The 18,877-nt window shown below is 43.9% G+C and overlaps 1 protein-coding gene across 3 annotated transcripts in view; it reads left to right on the forward strand.

The window, feature by feature from the left end:
- Positions 1-18,877, forward strand: part of LOC105018616 (calsyntenin-2) — a 262,824-nt gene that overhangs the window by 191,929 nt on the left and 52,018 nt on the right. For all 3 annotated transcript variants that reach the window (XM_013136838.4, XM_013136860.4, XM_020050784.3), the window contains 2 exons: positions 8,365-8,573; positions 9,964-10,113. In XM_013136838.4, the coding sequence (XP_012992292.1) occupies positions 8,365-8,573; positions 9,964-10,113 (359 nt within the window). The remainder of the gene's footprint in view (positions 1-8,364; positions 8,574-9,963; positions 10,114-18,877) is intronic.

Raw genomic sequence — 18,877 nt, forward strand, 5'->3', positions numbered from 1 at the left:
CAATGTGGAATAGTAGTTCCTTTTGGAATCTAGCCAAGAGCCAGGATATTCAACATTTGGGACTTTTAATCATCCGCAACCTGCATTGATAATAACTGCCGGTGCTGGGAAGATTGATTGTTGAGCCTTCCTAAATCATCTAAACTGCATCAGCCATTTTAGTAATGGAAGAAAAAGTTAAATTACTCACAGTTTGCCATTCTTTTTCGTAAATGGGCCCATATGTTATTTATGTGTAATATATACTCTGAATAATAAATCAACTAATCAGTGTCCTTGCAGAAATGCAGATATTGAAGCAAACAACAATAAAAAAGAGCATGCTGGCAAATAAGAAAATTATCCATGGTTTTGTGTGTCAACATATCTGTAATTTTACTCAACAGGCTTATTCAAATTCAGCACATATTTATCTGAATGTACAGACATTTACACACTCCCTCCATTTCGTATCCTTCTGAAGTCACCCAACTCACAGCATACAGGTATTGCCGATTAAGCAATGGTTGGCATTTTTGAGGCAACATGAATTTGTATTTTGACTCATCAGTTTTCTATGCTTCCCCCTCACTGTGAGCCAAGCCAACAAACTTCTTGTCCTTTTATAGTTCACCCACTTTCAAAGAAACAAAAAAACACTGGTTAATTAATAGATTTTTTTACTTTGAACAGAAGCTTGCACAGACAAAATAATCTCCTACAAACAAACACACTCATGCTCACACATACATGGCCTTGAATTAAAGCAGCATTTACTGTATGTTAGAAGTAAATGTTGTCCTTCGTCCTTCTTCCTCCTTCATATTATATACAGCTCCGCAAAAAATTAAGAGACCACTGCACCATATTTTTTCCTTTAAAGGAAGGTTTTGAGTGAGGAACAGAAGTGTTAAATTTGCAGTGGTCTCTTAATTTGAACCCTTCTGTTCCTCACTCAAAACCTTCCTTTTCGACTTTTTTTGGAAAAGAAAGAAAAAGGTGCAGTGGTCTCTTAGTTTTTTCCGGAGCTGTATGCATATTTTAAATGTAGCTATACAGGTTCTGTGTGAGCAGTCAGGGACCACAGTCTTTGACTTAACAGCTAGTCCCTCACTTTCGTTCCTACTCTTGTCTTTGTCCCAGAGGAGCAGTCTGGTCTTCTCAGGGCTGCAGAGGAGAGGAGAGCGTCAGTTGGCGTAGCTCTCAGATTTAGAGGAGAATAAGAATCCCAGCCTGGGGCTCAGTCCAAATTACCCATGACATGTCAGTGTCACAGAAGGGGAGCAGTCGAGAAAATTACCAGCTAAAGAGAACAGGCCGCCGGATCAGAGATGACACAGGAGCACCACGCTTAAACTGTCTTACCCACCCTCCCTCCCCTTTTCTCTCCCCCTCTCTTTCCATCTGCCTCGCTCTGTCCTGTTATGGCCACCCTCTGCTCTCCTCCTGTTTCTCTCTCTTGTGTAATATAAAAACATGTCCTCCTTTATGTGCTCTCTCATATGCAGTGAGAAAAGCAAGAAAGGGAGAGAGTATTAAATGAGGCTACATAATTATCCTCTCAATCTCTTTGGATACTTAACCATTTATTCACGGAACTGTGAGACTGTATGAATGCCAGAAAACAAAGGTAATGCTCCTTCAGTCATGGTGCTATGGTGTGAACAGTCATGGTGCTGTGGTGCTAACAGTCATGGTGCTATGGTGCTAACAGTCATGGTGCTATGATGCCAACATTCATGGTGCTATTATGCTAACAGTCATGGTGCTGTGGTGCTAACAGTCATGGTGCTATGATGCCAACATTCATGGTGCTATTATGCTAACAGTCATGGTGCTGTGGTGCTAACAGTCATGGTGCTGTGGTGCTAACAGTCATGGTGCTGTGGTGCTAACAGTCATGGTGCTGTGGTGCTAACAGTCATGGTGCTGTGGTGCTAACAGTCATGGTGCTGTGGTGCTAACAGTCATGGTGCTGTGGTGACAACAGTCATGGTGCTATGGTGACAACAGTCATGGTGCTATGATGCTAACAGTCATGGTGCTATGATGCTAACAGTCATGGTGCTGTGGTGCTAACAGTCATGGTGCTGTGGTGCTAACAGTCATGGTGCTATGGTGACAACAGTCATGGTGCTATGATGCTAACAGTCATGGTGCTGTGGTGCTAACAGTCATGGTGCTATGATGCTAACAGTCATGGTGCTATGATGCTAACAGTCATGGTGCTGTGGTGCTAACTGGCCTTCAATCAAACAAATGTCGAATGTCTTCAGGGCTTTGTAATTGAAAGGCACCTAGAGCAGACAATTTTCTCTTCCTGAAAATAAGAAACCCTGAACTTTCCATTCAGTTGCCATTGGATTATGGGATGTATTGTCACTCCTAGTTTATTGTAAACGCATGTTATGTAATGCCAATCACTATGGCAACAAAGAATGTCTATCTTTGTCGGCCACTGAGTCACAGCGAGGCGTTTTGTCCCCCTGGACAGAATCAGAGCACTTTACATTGAAAGTCAATAACAGACCTCTGTTCAGTTCAATTTGATGAAACCTTTTTTTTTTTTAAAGCCCTATGTAACAATTATTTATATGCGTGATCAGTTGCAAAAGCACCACACGCTAGCGCTTTCACATGCTGTCAATAAATGTCAATAGCTGTGTGCGCACAACCTATTTCAAGCATGCGTGACCATTCCTCTCTCTTCCTCGATGACAGTGTCCCATGTCCTTTAACTTAGCCGTCATGGTAGATGTATTAGCCTGGGGTTAAGAGCTGAAAGGCTGTTGGCAGAGGTTTAATAAATGCCCGCCTGGGTTAAGTGTGGGCATCGATCATGGCGGGCCCTTCAGGATGTTAACCCCTGACCATCTGGTTGTCAGGGTGATTTGCCAGGCTAATTCAGCCTATTCTATATCCACCCATATTTCTACCCTCATAGAGGTCGTCACGCAGGTCTTCGCGTCATTCAGCTTGTCACTTCTGAAACGTTGTGACACGAAAAAAGAATGCGTGTTCCTGACCTCCTCCGTCCGAGGTTTGGGCACGACTCGTTCTCTCGATGGATGGCAGCGCCTTCCCAAACCACGGCCGAGAAAGACGCACGTTCCTGTGCACTCACACACACACAACCACTCACTCACACACAAAATCACACACATGCACGCGCAAACACACTCACACCCACATACAAACACAAACACACACACACTCAAAGGAGCGAAGAGAATGTGAGCCAAGAGCTGTCGCTCGTTAGCATAAGCTGTCAGGATGCATTGTGTTATAGAAGATAAGTCGGTGACAGGTACAGGACAGTAGTATGCCCTGAAGTGGATCTGCACACGTCTGTATGTTAGCAGAGTGGACCAGGAAATGTCAGCCCGCCTCCCCGTGCCATGGTCGCGCCTTCGCAACTAACGTCTGGTCACACGTGTTTGGCGTGGGGGACACGAGACAGTGACCGTTTTCCATGGAGAGGCCCATTAATATGCCGGCATAATAAGCAGCCACACATTTCCTGCGTCTGCAGCATCCGTCAACGATCTGGAAATCCATAGGACCTGACAGACATGGTGGAATTGCCACCCGAGGATCTGCTGAGACCGAGAAGGAACAAGGCGCCACGTCGGGTCATGATAAACGCCAGGATTAGCCTGTCACATAGACACACACGAGTCTCTTTGGATTTCTGTAGATTGGTCTCCATATCGCCATGTAGCAGACAAGACCCCCTTGCTCCTGTCTTTATCCGCTAATGTGGACGCTAAAGGCTGGTTGATGTGGCTGTTTCTCTACCCTGGTCATTAGGACCCAGTTGTGGGTATTCGAGACAACTCAAGTTGGATTCTTCTTCGTCAGCTTTGTGACATACCCAGAGATTGAGGCTTGAACAGGCCTGGCACCGCGCCCGCCGCTCGAACACAAACACACACACGAACACACTCTTCACCTCATAACACCGCTGGCGCTTGATAATGAAAGTGAACCAGGCGTCTGTTTTCATCCAGATGTTTGAAAGTACCACCCCCCCCCAACCTTCTCCCTCTCCATCCCCTCCATCTCCCTCTCCCTCCCTCCGTCCCTCCAGTCCTCAACGGGTTGTGACATATGTCTGCTCCCCTCCAGATGGGGTGTCTGCAGGAGGAGGGGGAGTTGTTTATGAGAGGAGCACACAAATATGACAGGACAAGTTGCAGAGAGGGAGTCACTGCTCACCACCGCTGGCTGCCGTCTAACTGACTGCGCCACTGTTACTGCCGGGTTAGCGGCAGTCGTTGTTTTGTGTGTATGTGTGTGTGTGTGTTTTGTCCGTGCATCAATAGTGTAGACTTTGAGTGTGTAGACAATTGAGTGTGTGTGTTTATGTTTAGGGAAAGGAATGCACAGTGCGCTTTGACAGAGAAAGATAAGACGGTGTGAAAATGCATTATGGCGGTTCCCCGTTGTTGTCCATGTGGCGTCACGGGCCCAGCAGATGTCTCACTGGGCTTTGGATCTCATACTTTAAGAGGATATCTGACTGGGATTTGGATATCATACTTTAAGAGGATATCTGACCAGGCTTTGGATCTCACATTATAAGAGGATATCTGACCAGGCTTTGGATCTCACACTTTAAGAGGATATCTGACCGGGCTTTGGATCTCATATTTTAAGAGGATATCTGACCGGGCTTTGGATCTCATACTTTAAGAATGTATCTCTTGTGTTGTTTTAAATGGCACTATCTTAATCCAAATGTAGCAAATGTTTAGCATTAATACGGCAGAGAGAAAATTAAGTGGGAGAGGTGGAGAGAGAAGAAGAGTAGGACTGAAAGAGAGACAGTTCAAGACTGTATATCTACATTTACCACATGGATTGTGGATTCAAATCTATGACCCGTTGAGAGATGTCAAATCTATGACCCGGTACAGAGATGTCAGCGCCTCATCAGGTGTTCCTCCTCAGTTTGGATTTGTCAGCTCCTCTCCCCCTAAGTATCAGCAGGTCTGTAACTCTGTTAAAGACATATGACAATGGACATATCAAGCTGATGGTCTGTGTGTGTGTGTGTGTGTGTGTGTATGTGGGGTGTACAGTTTATTTTTTAATGGGAATAATTTTTTATGGGAATAATATTTGTCCACACAAGGATAGTAAACGTGTGTGTCAGCAAAACTCAATGCACTCTTTCTGAACAGCTGGTCACCCCATCTTTGCTTGATTGAACCAAGAATCTATACAGCCATTAATTGATGTTAATGCTCAACAAAGTCAATTATAGATGGTTCAAACATTACTCATGAGAATGATATTGGTACCATGACTTGTGATGTATTCAACAAATCCTACAAAACCATGCTTAAAAAAAATGTCAATATATTATACGATTCTGATATAGTCTGATTTTGATAGAATTTCGGCCACAATATCATAAACGTTTGTATTAGGAAAGTGTGCCAGGGATTAAAACATGGATTACATACCTAACCTATTGACTTCTTTCTGTCATTATGGTTGTTTTATTTTTCCGCTATGATAGGCTAACCTAACATCATTGCTATCTAGGTGATCGTTGATGTGACAATTGACTGATCCAAATCTGTTAATCTCTCTACAAAACTCTCGGCTTTGCAATGTACTGGGAGTTTATGCCTCTCACAATGTCCCGGGAGTTTATGCCTCTCACAATGTCCCGGGAGTTTATGCCTCTCACAAAGTCCCGGGAGTTTATGCCTCTCACAATGTCCCAGGAGTTTATGCCTCTCACAAAGTCCTGGGAGTTTATGCCTCTCACAAAGTTCTGGGAGTTTATGCCTCTCACAATGTTGTTCTTGGTCACACAGCAAGATTTTGACGAGATCGAACAGGCATGTGTGAACTTAAGCTCAGGAACTAGATAATTTAGCCTGCTAGCTAAATGGGCAACATACAGTGGGGAGAACAGGTATTTGATACACTGCCGATTTTGCAGGTTTTCCCACTTACAAAGCATGTAGAAGTTTGTAATTTTTTAATAGGTACTCTTCAACTGTGAGTGACGGAATCTAAAACAAAAATCCAGAAAATCACATTGTATGATTTTTAAGTAATTAATTTGCATTTTATTGCATGACATGCGATTTTGGTAAATCAGAAAAGCAGAACTTAATATTTGTTACAGAAACCTGTATTTCCAATTACAGAGATCATATGCTTCCTGTAGTTCTTGACCAGGTTTGCACACACTGCAGCAGGGATTTTGGCCCACTCCTCCATACAGACCTTCTCCAGATCCTTCAGGTTTCGGGGCTGTCGTTGGACAATACAGACTTTCAGCTCCCTCCAAAGATTTTCTATTGGGTTCAGCTCTGGAGACTGGCTAGGCCACTCCAGGACCTTGAGATGCTTCTTACGGAGCCACTCCTTAGTTGCCCTGGCTGTGTGTTTCAAGTCGTTGTCATGCTGGAAGACCCAGCCATGACCCATCTTCAATGCTCTTGCTGAGGGAAGGAGGTTGTTGGCCAAGATCTCGTGATACATGGCCCCATCCATCCTCCCCTCAATACGGTGCAGTCGTCCTGCCCCCTTTGCAGAAAAGCATCCCCAAAGAATGATGTTTCCACCTCCATGCTTCACAGTTGGGATGGTGTTCTTGGGGTTGTACTCATCCTTCTTTCTCCAAACACGGCGAGTGGAGTTTAGACCAAAAAGCTCTATTTTTGTCTCATCAGACCATATGACCTTCTCCCATTCCTCCTCTGGATCATCCAGATGGTCAGTGGCAAACTTCAGATGGGCTTGGACATGCGCTGGCTTAAGCAGGGGGACCTTGCGTGCGCTGCAGGATTTTAATCCATGACGGTGTAGTGTGTTACTAATGGTTTTCTTTGAGACTGTGGTCCCAGCTCTCTTCAGGTCATTGACCAGGTCCTGCCGTGTAGATCTGGGCTGATCCCTCACCTTCCTGATGATCATTGATGCCCCACAAGGTGAGATCTTGCATGGAGCCCCAGACAAGGGAGATTGACCGTCATCTTGAACTTCTTCCAATTTCGAATAATTGTGCCAACAGTTGTTGCCTTCTCACCAAGCTGCTTGTGTATTGTCCTGTAGCCCATCCCAGCCTTGTGCAGGTCTACAATTTTATCCCTGATGTCCTTACACAGCTCTGGTCTTGGCCATTGTGGAGAGGTTGGAGTCTGTTTGATTGAGTGTGTGGACAGGGGTCTTTTATACAGGTAACAAGTTCAAACAGGTGCAGTTAATGCAGGTAATGAGTGGAGAACAGGAGGTCTTCTTAAAGAAAAACTAACAGGTCTGTGAGAGCCGGAATTCTTACTGGTTGGTAGGTGATCATATACTTATGTCATGCAATAAAATGTGAATTAATTATTGAAAAATCATACAATGTGATTTTCTGGATTTTAGATTCCGTCTCTCACAATTGAAGTGTACCTATGATAAAAATTACAGACCTCTACATGCTTAGTAGGAAAACCTGCAAAATCGGCAGTGTATCAAATTCTTGTTCTCCCCATTGTATGTCTATATATATGTGTATATATGTGTATTTGTGTATATATGTGTATATATGTATATATATATATATATAAAAATGTAACCACAATTGTCACATTCTTATGAATCTTGTAATGGCAGTTTCAGCTACTTAACACATATCAACTAGTGGACACATTTTTTGCTTTCCTCCAAAACCCTTTTCATGTCTGTCAGACCTGCTTGGCCTTTTTGCAAGCATTCACATAACTTCTGTGTTGTTGCGTCTCTAGGTTTAGAAACTCTATGATGTTACATTTTACAAGAGGTGTTCAATTAGGCTTCAAGTTTTAACAGTACTTTTACTTAATTTGACCTATAATGCAATGCAATTAACAGACTGAATGCTGTGAAACACATTTAGAGTATATTGCATTCTATGATTTTCTACCATGGACATGACAGAAAACACTTACAGTGAAGGTAAATAAAATGTGCTAAAACATTTTACCAGACGATAAGTGGGGCAACTCACTGTGCATAATATGGCACAATCATGAGAAACAGTCAATAGAAATAGTACGTTCCGTAAATGTAGCGGACCATGCTTCCATCAAGTAACTTCATTCATCAGATATCTGAGTGAATCTTGTCAAAGGATCTCACAATCTTAAAATGTTTACATAAACTACGTCTCAAACAAGCTGCTCTGGTTGGGATCTTCTGGCAGATTTCCCCAACCTGTCGTATTCCGACACCAGTCCACCTGATTGGACCCGAATCAGAGGTTGATCTTGTTGCGAAACACAGCATGGCTTCCCCTTGGTTATTTGTGTCCAGTCTAACCAGAGAGCCGTCTTCCTGCATTGACCTGTGCCTCCCCTCCTCCATCTCCTCTCTCTTTCTCCTTGCTGTCCACAGAGCGGTGGTTCACATCCAGGTGAATGACGTTAATGAGTTCTCTCCCGTGTTCCGGGAGGGCCAGTACCACGCAGCGGTGACGGAGGGGAAGATCTACGACAGCATCCTGCAGGTGGAGGCTACAGACCTAGACTGTTCTCCACAGTACAGCCAGATTTGTAACTACCAGATCACTACCGGCAACACGCCTTTCGCCATCGACCGTAACGGTTAGTAAATGCGTTGGACCGTGGCGTAACCTCACTGCTGGGCTGAGGGATTTTTATGTCGGTTCCGTTTTGGTGTAGGGATTTTCAATTAATGTTCAGCTGAGAAAATAATTTCCTCCCTCAGCCACACATGTTTTATTCCTGATACGAACAGTGGGCTGAATACAGTAACAGTGGGTTGAATACTATAAAATTGGGTTGAATACTGTAACACAAAGTTGAACTCTGTAACAGTGGGTTGAATACTGTAACACAAAGTTGAACGCTGTAACAGTGGGTTGAATACTGTAACACAAGTTTGAATACAGTAACAGTGGGTTGGATATAGTAACAGTGGGTTGAATACTGTTACAGTGGGTTAAATACTGTTACAGTGGGTTGAATACTGCAGCACATGTTTGAATAATGTAACACAAGGTTGAATACTGTAACAATTTGTTGAATACTGTTACAGTGGGTTCAATAATATAACTGCACACAATAAAATAAGAAGATACTAATAATGAAAGCGCTTGCGCGCACACACACAAACACAAATACACCCAGTGAACACACATGGGAAGCCCATCGACGGATGTCCCTCCCAGAGGCCATATCAGATATCAGGTACAGGTTCCCTTTCCTCTTCCTGCTTCATCTATAATGGAGCGACAGTGGACCAGACCAGCTCTGTCCGCTCCGATGTCCATAGTCTTCTCACTGTCTTGTGCGACTGGCACTTGGCTTCCCTTCACAGAGCTCTCAGGCTGAGTGGTGCATGGGGCCTGGCCAGAGTGCTCTTAACAACCACACAGGGGGAGAGTGAAAGCGAGAGACACGGAATGAACAAGTCATAAGAAAGAAAAAAAGAGGAAGAAGAGTGGAAGGAGAAAAGAGGATAGAGAGATGGTTAGAGAGGAGAATAGGAGTGGAAGGATGGAAAGAAGAGGAGAGGGAGAAGTTTGGAGAAAAGACAGAGAGAAGAGAAGGATAGAATAAGAGAGCCACTTGTCTGCTGTTAAAACATGGGATAGGGGGGCATTCATTAGCTCTGTACACTTGTCATTGGTCATCGAGTGTTTTGGCTGTTGACACAGGTTTGTTGATGTTGCAATCAGACGGGGAAATCTCAGACGGAAAATGAGTTATTTTGTGCGTGTGTGCAGGCAGTGGAATGGCATCTGGGTGCAGATACCAGCGACATAACATAGAGGTGGATAGAGTACGAAGGGACATGCCCTGTTACAGAGGGATGGAGAACACAAACACTGATGAATGCACAGCCAAGTGGGGACAACAGCCTGTGCAGCAAAACTATTGCTGTTTCTTTTTTCCAATCCTAGATTGTAGCCTTTTCATTGTGACCTCCCATCTGACCTTCAATCACCTCGGCCCTCTCCCCTCACTGTAGGTAACATCAGGAACACGGAGAAGCTGAGCTTTGATAAGCAGCGGCAGTATGAGGTCCTGGTCACAGCCTTTGACTGCGGACAGAAGAGGTCATCCGAGAGTGTGGCGGTGCACATTGACGTTAAACCTGTCTGCAAACCAGGCTGGCAAGGTGAGACGTTCATGAGTGCCGGGACGTGGCGATGCACGCGGGTCTCCACGGTGAGCCGTGTCTTTCCGTGTCTCTCTGAACGCCTTTGATTCAGCTGGCGCCTCTTAAATCTGCCAGCAATCAAGTGTCTGTGTTTTTCAGAATAGTTTCAAAGTGTCTAGGGGTGGGCGTGTGTATATCTGTGTATGTTTCTGTGTGTGTCTGTGTGTGTCTGTGTGTGTGTGTTTCTGTGTGCGTGTGTTTGTGCGTCTCTTACGCCTTTGGGAAAGAGCTGTCAAATAGCTCTTGTAATGAACACCAGTGTACCAACAACACATCCTCTAAACACCTCTTCACAAGTCAGAAGGATGAACAAGACAGGCTGCAAAACAAGTGCTCACAGTGTTCATTGGGACTGAATAGGAACTGAAACTTCTAAGAATTGATAGAAATAGACACACACACACAGTTTTGTTTTCCTATTCTTCTGAGGACTGAAACACCTATTTCCATTCAATAAAATATTTTTCCTTAACTAACCCTAAACATAAGCTTAACCCATACCTTTGCTCTGTACTTAAAGTGTTTGTTTCCTGCAATGTTTGTGTCTCTCTGCATAATTGCGGGTGTGTCAGATGTACAGTTACGTCCGGAAATATTTGGAAACTGACACAATGTTCATAATTTTGGCTCTGTAAGCCGCCACAGTGGATTTGAAATGAAACAGCCAAGATGCACTTGAAGTGCAGACTTTCAACTTTCAATATATAATATGAAATGTTTAGGAATTGCAACAAAAGTGAAGCGCCATCCAGTCAACTTGGAATCTGAGCATACAATACATCCCTATATACTTCAGAATTCATCCGGCTGCTTCTGTCACATCATCAATAAACACTAGTGACCCAGTGCCATAAGCTGTTCTTAGTTTCATCGGTCCAGATCTTAGTTTCATCGGTCCAAAGAATGCTGTTCCAGAAATGGGCTGGCTTTTTTAGATGTTTTTTGGCAAAGTCTATCTGGCCTTTCTATTATTGAGGCTTATGAATGGTTTGCACCTTGTGGTAGACTTGGATAATGATATGCCTACCTCCTGGAGAGTGTTCTTCACTTGGCTGGATGTTGTGAAGGGATTTTTCTTTACAGTGGAAAGGGTCCTACAATCATCTACCACTGTTCATCCAGGCCTTTTTGTGTTGTAGGGCTCACCAGTGCATTATTCTTTTCTCAGAATGTACCAAACTGTTGATTTGGCCACTCCTAATGGTCCTGGTATCTCTCTGATGGATCTTTTCTTTCTTCACACTTTTGGATGGCCTGTTTGACTTGCATTGAGAGCTCCTTTGACAGCATGTTATGGGTTCACAGCAACAGCTTCCAAATGTGAATGCCTCACCTGGAATCAACACCAGACCTTACCTGCTTAATTGATGGAGAAATATTGAAGGAATAGCCCTGTCCATGAAACAGATTTTGAGTCAATTGCTCATTTGGATGTGAATAATCTCTAATTAAATCTGAGAGACTGCACTTTAAACCCAAATTCATTATTTAACTGTAACTTGAATATATTTCGGTAAACAGCCAAAATAACAAAACTTGTGTCAGGGTCCAGCTATTTCTGATCCTAAATATAGTTATGCACCGCAACAGTATTTCTGAAAGATGTCACCAGGAACTTTCAACCAATGGCGTCATTGGATGATTGAACCTCCTGCCTGATCTAAAAACGAATGGAGTCGTGTTTTGTGTTGACTTATTGTGGCGATTGCTTGATGTGGCAGGTAGATATAGTTGTCCCATATGGTCCAATAGTGCCGTTGGACTCGCCGGATAGCCAGGTTGACTAGTCTTCTCTGGATTTGTAAAAACTGCAGCTTGACGGGATGTACCATCCTTCAATTTCCTTGTAGGGACCAGTGAAATGTCCCAAAAAGGTAGAATTGTCCTTTGGATTTGGCAAATTTTCGATGTGTACGATGAGACATAGGAAGAGCATGTCTCCACTCCCTCTAGCCAGGGTTGAGAAGGTGGTGGTGGTGAGGTGATGTGGGGGGAGATGTCATGGTCACAGATTAAAGGACATGTAGTACTGCCAACCTTCTACTGGAACAACAAACGGCAAATGACTGCAGCCTCTTGTCAGTCTGTAGGGGCAAGGCCTTTAAAATCCCTGTATCACTGCAAGGCTGCTTCCCTCTGTTAGGCAGATTGTGGGTAGGAAGTTCAAACTTTTTCACCATACTTCTGTTTCTCTTTTCACTTTCCTAGTCGTTCTTTAATCCAGGTAGATCTCTTAAATCTGGAGCAGTCAGTCAAACCCCCACATACACTCACATACTGTGTACACACACACACACACACACCCACACAGAATGGTGCATTCCCTCCACATCTTGCTCTCCAAATAACCTGTTTTGATTTAATTTGAATTGTTGCTTTCACATTTCTTTCCATTCCTCCATCTCTCCATTCCTCCATCTCTCCATCCCTCCACCTCTCCATCCCTCCACCTCTCCATCCCTCCACCTCTCCATCCCTCCACCTCTCTGTCCCTCCACCTCTCCATCCCTCCACCTCTCTGTCCCTCCACCTCTCCATTCCTCCATCTCTCCATCCCTCCACCTCTTTGTCCCTCTGCTCCTTTATTTCTTCATCTCTCCACCTCCACCTGTCGTGGTAGTGATAGAACCAGTGAGGTTATCAATAGCTGCCTAACATTAAGAGAATGGGTGTGTGAGAGAACAGACTGTGTTTGTGTGTGTGTGTGTGTGTCTGTGAGACATAGATTACAAAATAACCCAGAGCCAACCCAAATATCCTCCACATGATTCCCATTCCTGTGTGTCTGTCTGTCCCAGTAATGACCCATGTTCTGGTCTGCCCCAGGCTCCACGAGACCCAATGATAGCAGGTTTCATACTGGAGATAGACCCAAAAACACCCGTTGTTTATCCTTCTTTTTCCTCACGCTTTTTCTTCCTTCTGTTCTTTTCTGTGCTCTTCCCTGTCAGCCATGCTGTGTATAGCAGGGATTTAATTCTCTTTAACGCAGAATTAAAGCTGACCCTACGGGTGCTGTCAAATAACCAATCGAGGCAAAGACTGTTAATATTTGGATCCCCTCCGCGAAGCCGTAACAATAGTAATCAGAATGTATTCAGTCGTGTTGATAAAGTGGACGTGTGAATGAGGACAATTCTGTCGGTTGATTGCTGTTTCTTGTAGGATGAGGAAAAAAGAACATTGCTTTGGGTGTATTTCAGTGGACTGTAAGTAACTGGGTGACAATTATGTAGGAAGCAAAGTTATGTTTAGTCCAGGTTAACTTGGAAAAATATTGTCTCGCTGAGAATGGCAGGACTATTGTCTGTAACCTGCTGAACCCAGGCAGACTGGGTGGCTCGCCTCGGGCACGGGGCCTGATCCCAGAGAAGAGGAGGAAGAGGATGGATTGAAGAGGGATAAAATTAAGGACTTGGCTCTTCCTCTTCTTCTAACCCCTCCACCTCCTGGCTTCCTCCTCTCTTATGATATTTCCCCCATAGCTAAATCTCTATCATTATTTTTCTATCTCACGTTCTCTCGCTCTCTCTCTGATCCAGATATCTGATAAGGCTTTGCTGTAATCACAGACACTATGTCGCTCCTGTGGAATGGCCTCTTATCAACTCTACTCCCATTTAAAACTCCCTCAGATGGAATCTTTCCCTTCGTCCCTCCCCCTCCATCTAATAGTGTGAAGACTCGCTGAGGAAAGACAGGGACTGTCTGGTAGAATAGCCCTTTGACCTGTCTCTACCTCCTGTAGTCGCCTGGAGGTGGACTGATTGTGAAGGATGGATGGAGACAGGATGGAAGGAGTGAATGTGGGAGTGAATGAAGGAGGGATGGAAGGAGCGAAGAGGGGTCGACCTCTGTTCACCTTTTTCTGTCAGGGGGAAGAAGTGGTCTTGAAAAACTGGAGCTGATATACAGAGGTGTAGATTAAATCCACAGGTACAGAAGCACACAAGCAGCACATGCACTAACTCTCGCACACGCAGAGACGCGCACGCGCGCTCACACACTGTTTCTCCACACACACCTGAAAAAGTGATTACATTCCCAACATTCCATCCCCAGTCGTAGATTGCAGTTTTTCTGAGTTGAGATTGGAGTTTTAGGTGAAGTGGTGCTTCAAGGTGAGGCTGATTGAGGATGATTACTGAGAGAGAGAGAGGCAAAGAGAGAGAGAGAGACAGAGAGAGAAAGAGAAAGAGAGAGAGAGAAAGGGGTGGGGGGTCAGAGGAGTATATGGAGAAATGGAGGAAACTATAATCTCTTCAAGAGAAGTTTCTGTACGAGGACACTTGTCACCGTCGAGCTCTTCAACTGCTAAGCAAGAGTTGGAACAATTTAGATTTAATCAAGAAAATTGATAATACCTCTATAATCTCCCATAACCTGGGTTTTACTTCATAATTGAATTTAACCTGGAAAATAGCTTTTTTTTTTTATCTCATTGAACCTGGATAATACTGTTATAATCTTATTTAACCTGGAAAAGACCTTTGTCATCTCCATTAACCTGGATTATATCTTCATAATGAAGAGCTCCACCCTCTCTCTTTACATGATACGAACAAGGTCTTTGGAACACACAATCCCTCCCTTGTGTTCAAAGCACCAGTACTGTGTCTGCTAGTTCTATGGTATGTGCCGTTTACGCAGCCTGTTCACCAGGGAGTACCGTTAGAACGTAAAGCACGACTGTGTAAAAGAGTCCATAAATCAACGTTTTCAAGTTTGTCTCTTCTGACAAACCTTTCGCCGTAGGCTTGGCTTCTAGGACCCACCCACCCCACCCCCTGCTGGAAACACAAGATTTCTGTCACACCAGCAATGCTGAGAGCCATTCCTCCACTCAAGAAAAGAACGAGAGCACTTCCTGAAAGAAGGTCACCAGTGACACGAAAAACTTCAGAATAGTGGCTTAAAGGCAAATGAGCGAGAGAGGGCTATAACGGAGGAGAGATGCAGCTGGGAGAGAGGGAGAGTGCTCTCCAAAATAGAAAGAGGGATTGAGGCTGAGTGGATGGAGGTAGAGGGAGAAGAGGCAGAGTGCTCTTTTAAATGGAAATTCTCTGGGGCTGATGGAGGGACTCGGTTAGCAGCCTGGCTATAATGACGGTCCTTGACATACTCTAGAACACGTCAGGGTTCTAACAACACACACACACACAGTGAGGCGCAAACACCTCACTGTCTCACCGAAATACACAGTTCTCTGACTCACCCACCGACTTCCACGGTCACTCTGACACGGCTGACAACACTTACACACACACACACCCCCACACACACCGACAGTAAGGCAGGTGCAATCCGTTACAATCCCCCTGTTGCATTTCTCCATCATGTTCTTTGGCTTATTTTTGTGTTGGAATAAAACATCACACGCGTTTCCCGTTTCCTCGCATTCGCGCGGATGAAAGTCGAGTCCTGCTGTTCCCGCTCAGTTTGGCGTACCGCGCGAGAGAAAAATCTCTGCCGAGAGGTATTGCTTCCTATTACCAGAAGCTCGCACAATCGTTTGTAGTGCGATTTGCGCCGCGTGCGCGATGGCGTTTGCGTGTTTGCGTGTGTGCGCGCGTTTCACTGCGCGTGTTTGGAGCGCGAGGCAGAGAGAGTAGCGGCGCCACGCTGTGCCTCATGAATACATGTAAATTATTTAGCAGGGACACAAATGGATCAGCTCAGCCACACACAGCCCCTGTAGGGGCCCTTATTCAGCTCCTGGCCATCACTAACCTCAATCAACTCCTGTCTGAGTGGGTAATGACCACTCTGTATAGGAGTGTATCAGCAGGTATGGAATAATCTCATATGAGCAGGAATATGAGCTCTGATGTACCAAACAGAATCAGAATGTTAAAACGTGTTGAGGAAAATAATAGAATGAATGGAATTCACAGATGGACCAGGAAGCAGATTGTGTGGCCACACAGACAGCCACTGGCCAAAAGAGCTGCCGTCAGGAGTCTATGGCTGTCTGTGTGTTTGGGCTGGAGAGTTGTTTCGGCATTGTCTCTCGCACCGCAACCGAAACAAAACTTCTGTAGCCCACAGCACTGCAGTAAAACAACAAGAATTAGCTGTTGGTGGGTGTATGGGGGGTGTTTGTGTACAGCAGGGGGAGAGAGAGAGTGTGTGTGTGTGTGTGTTTGGAAGTGAACATGACAGATTTAATGGTCCAGTGGACAGTGAAGGCCTGTTCCCTTTCTTATCCAGTCAGTGTTGCCTTCAGCTCAGGTTAATGTTCAGGGCTGTCGGCCTGCTTCTCTGTGGCTGCCTGGCTTTCCTGCTGGCCTGCCTGTCTGCCTGCTTTTCTCTGGCCTGGTTATCTTACTGCCTGCCTGCTTCTTTCTTACACACCTTGAGGTAAAAACACTAGCACAAAAATAATATTGCAAAATTCTAGATTCAGTGCAGTATATTGTCAGAAATGTCTGACTGGTTCTCTGTCTGTCTGTCTGTCTGGTTCTCTGTCTGTCTGCTTGCTGGCCTTCCTCTGCCTCAAGCCTGCAGTCAGCCTAGTAGAACAACATAGGAACTGCAACACAAACACACACACAGTAGAATAAATATACGCCACACACACACACACACACACACACACACACTGCAGAAACAAGTAGAGACACTAACAGTTGTGCACAACAACAACACATATGTGTGTATATATTTATATATATATATATATATATATACACAGTATCTCACAAAAGTTTGGATATTTTCACTTAGGGGTGTACTCACTTTGTTCCCAGCGGTTTAGACATTAATGTCTGTGTGTTATTTTGAGTGGACAGCAAATTTACACTGTTATACTCAAATATAAGCTGTACACTCACTACTCACTTTGCTACTACATTGTAGCAAAGTGACATTTCATGTCACATGAAAAGATATAATCAAATATTTGCAGAAATGTGTGGGGTGTACTCACTTATGTGAGATACTGTATATACAAACACACACCCACACAGAACTGCAGTGCTCAAAATACCCGAACTTTAAAATGCAAACACACACACACACTATACTGTGCAAATGCAGTAAACATGCACACAATCGATTCATATCCCATCCACACTGCTAAAAACCAAGGTGACTAGATGGCCCACACACACACACACACACACATATATCAGGTGTGGGGGAACACTCTCTACATTCTATTAATGCCACAGTGATTTAGTGAGCGGAGCCCAAACTGTACAGTGGAGAGTGCCACGAGTCCCATTATTAGACAGTTTATTGACAACATAAAACTCTCAAATGGGCTGTCACTTTTTTATGGGGGACATACTAGGCAGGGATGGGCATAAACCATGTATTGTGAAAATGACATGGAAATCTGGATCAACAAGTGTTTAACATGGAAAAATAAATAGGTCACGGACAATGCAATAAGGTGCTGTAGTCCGACGCTTAAGACCTTAGATTTCCAAGAGGAGTGATACTATTTCACTCCAAAGTATCTGATCATGCCCTGTTCATTCTTATTTTGCAGGAAGGGAATGGGCATAATGGAATAATGTTTAAAATTTGAAAATGCTATTGTATAACAATAAACTGTATTCTGAGTTTCAGAGTGAATTCCCTTATGGCAGATTTGTGTGTATTTTTAAAGCGAGTAATGAAGCCGTGAAGATGTCACCCCTTTGCAGTAGAACTACACACAACAATTACAACTGCCACCACAATGCTTTGCATTCATCTTTCAACAGTATTCCTGTATACAAAATAACTTTTTGTTTAACATTTTCTGAAAATACCGTCTGGTAATGTTCAGTTAAAAACTGTTAATACAAAACACATCAAATGGACTCCAAGCAGGTTTTTATCATCCTAGTCCTCATCTTGGGCAAACACATTCCACGCTAGGCTGCAGGAGTTCTAGTTCAAATCAGCCTTTACTAACATTTCACCTATGCTTACAGTTTTGGTAAAAAATGTAAAACATTGGGTATAACATTGGGCATCCGTGCATGCTTTTTTGGGTAATGTATCGCAACCCCTTGCGCAGTAAATGAGGAGAGGTCTCCACGATTCTCTCATCTTTTCATTTGATGAAAAAGTCATTTATCATCACCTATATTGAGAGCTATTGTATCAATGTCATTCACGAATGAGATACAAGCGTTGTAATGCCATAAAAATAAAATAGCTTCGGCAGTGTACAGTTCATCTTCAGCCTCGCTAACAATTGCTAAATTCTTAAGACAATTCCAAGTAGTAAGTTAGTAGTTACTAGTAAGCCTATTACTGGCTAATAAGCTGTTAAAATGGCCCGTGGCAAAAGCCATACAGTTCGTAGATGCTATTTGTGGTGGAGGTAAACTTAATAAGTTAGTCAGTTTAACACAATGCTTAATGTGTCTAGTTAAATATTCAAACTTGGTATGATGTTGCGTGACAAAATGATCTAATGTCGAGATGATATGCCAACATGCAGCTCATGTATAGCTTAGTGGCATAGTGGTTAAAGACACAGCCTGTCACATAGGAGACTCCAGTAAAAATCCAGCGAAGGCCGCAACATTCATCCCTTCTAATCACGGCTGGCCAAACTATGCTTGCCTGGTTCCTTTTCTTGTTTACATAGAAGAGACCATGGATAGTCTTAACTCTATCTGGTCATGAACAAACTAAGATATGACAGGATCTGTGTGGGTACTGGATGAGTAACAAGGAGATCTGGGATTTGGGTCAGATGTATTTGTGATTTAGTGGAGAT

Source organism: Esox lucius, chromosome 1, assembly GCF_011004845.1.
Source record: "Esox lucius isolate fEsoLuc1 chromosome 1, fEsoLuc1.pri, whole genome shotgun sequence".
Taxonomy (NCBI): Eukaryota; Metazoa; Chordata; class Actinopteri; order Esociformes; family Esocidae; genus Esox; species Esox lucius.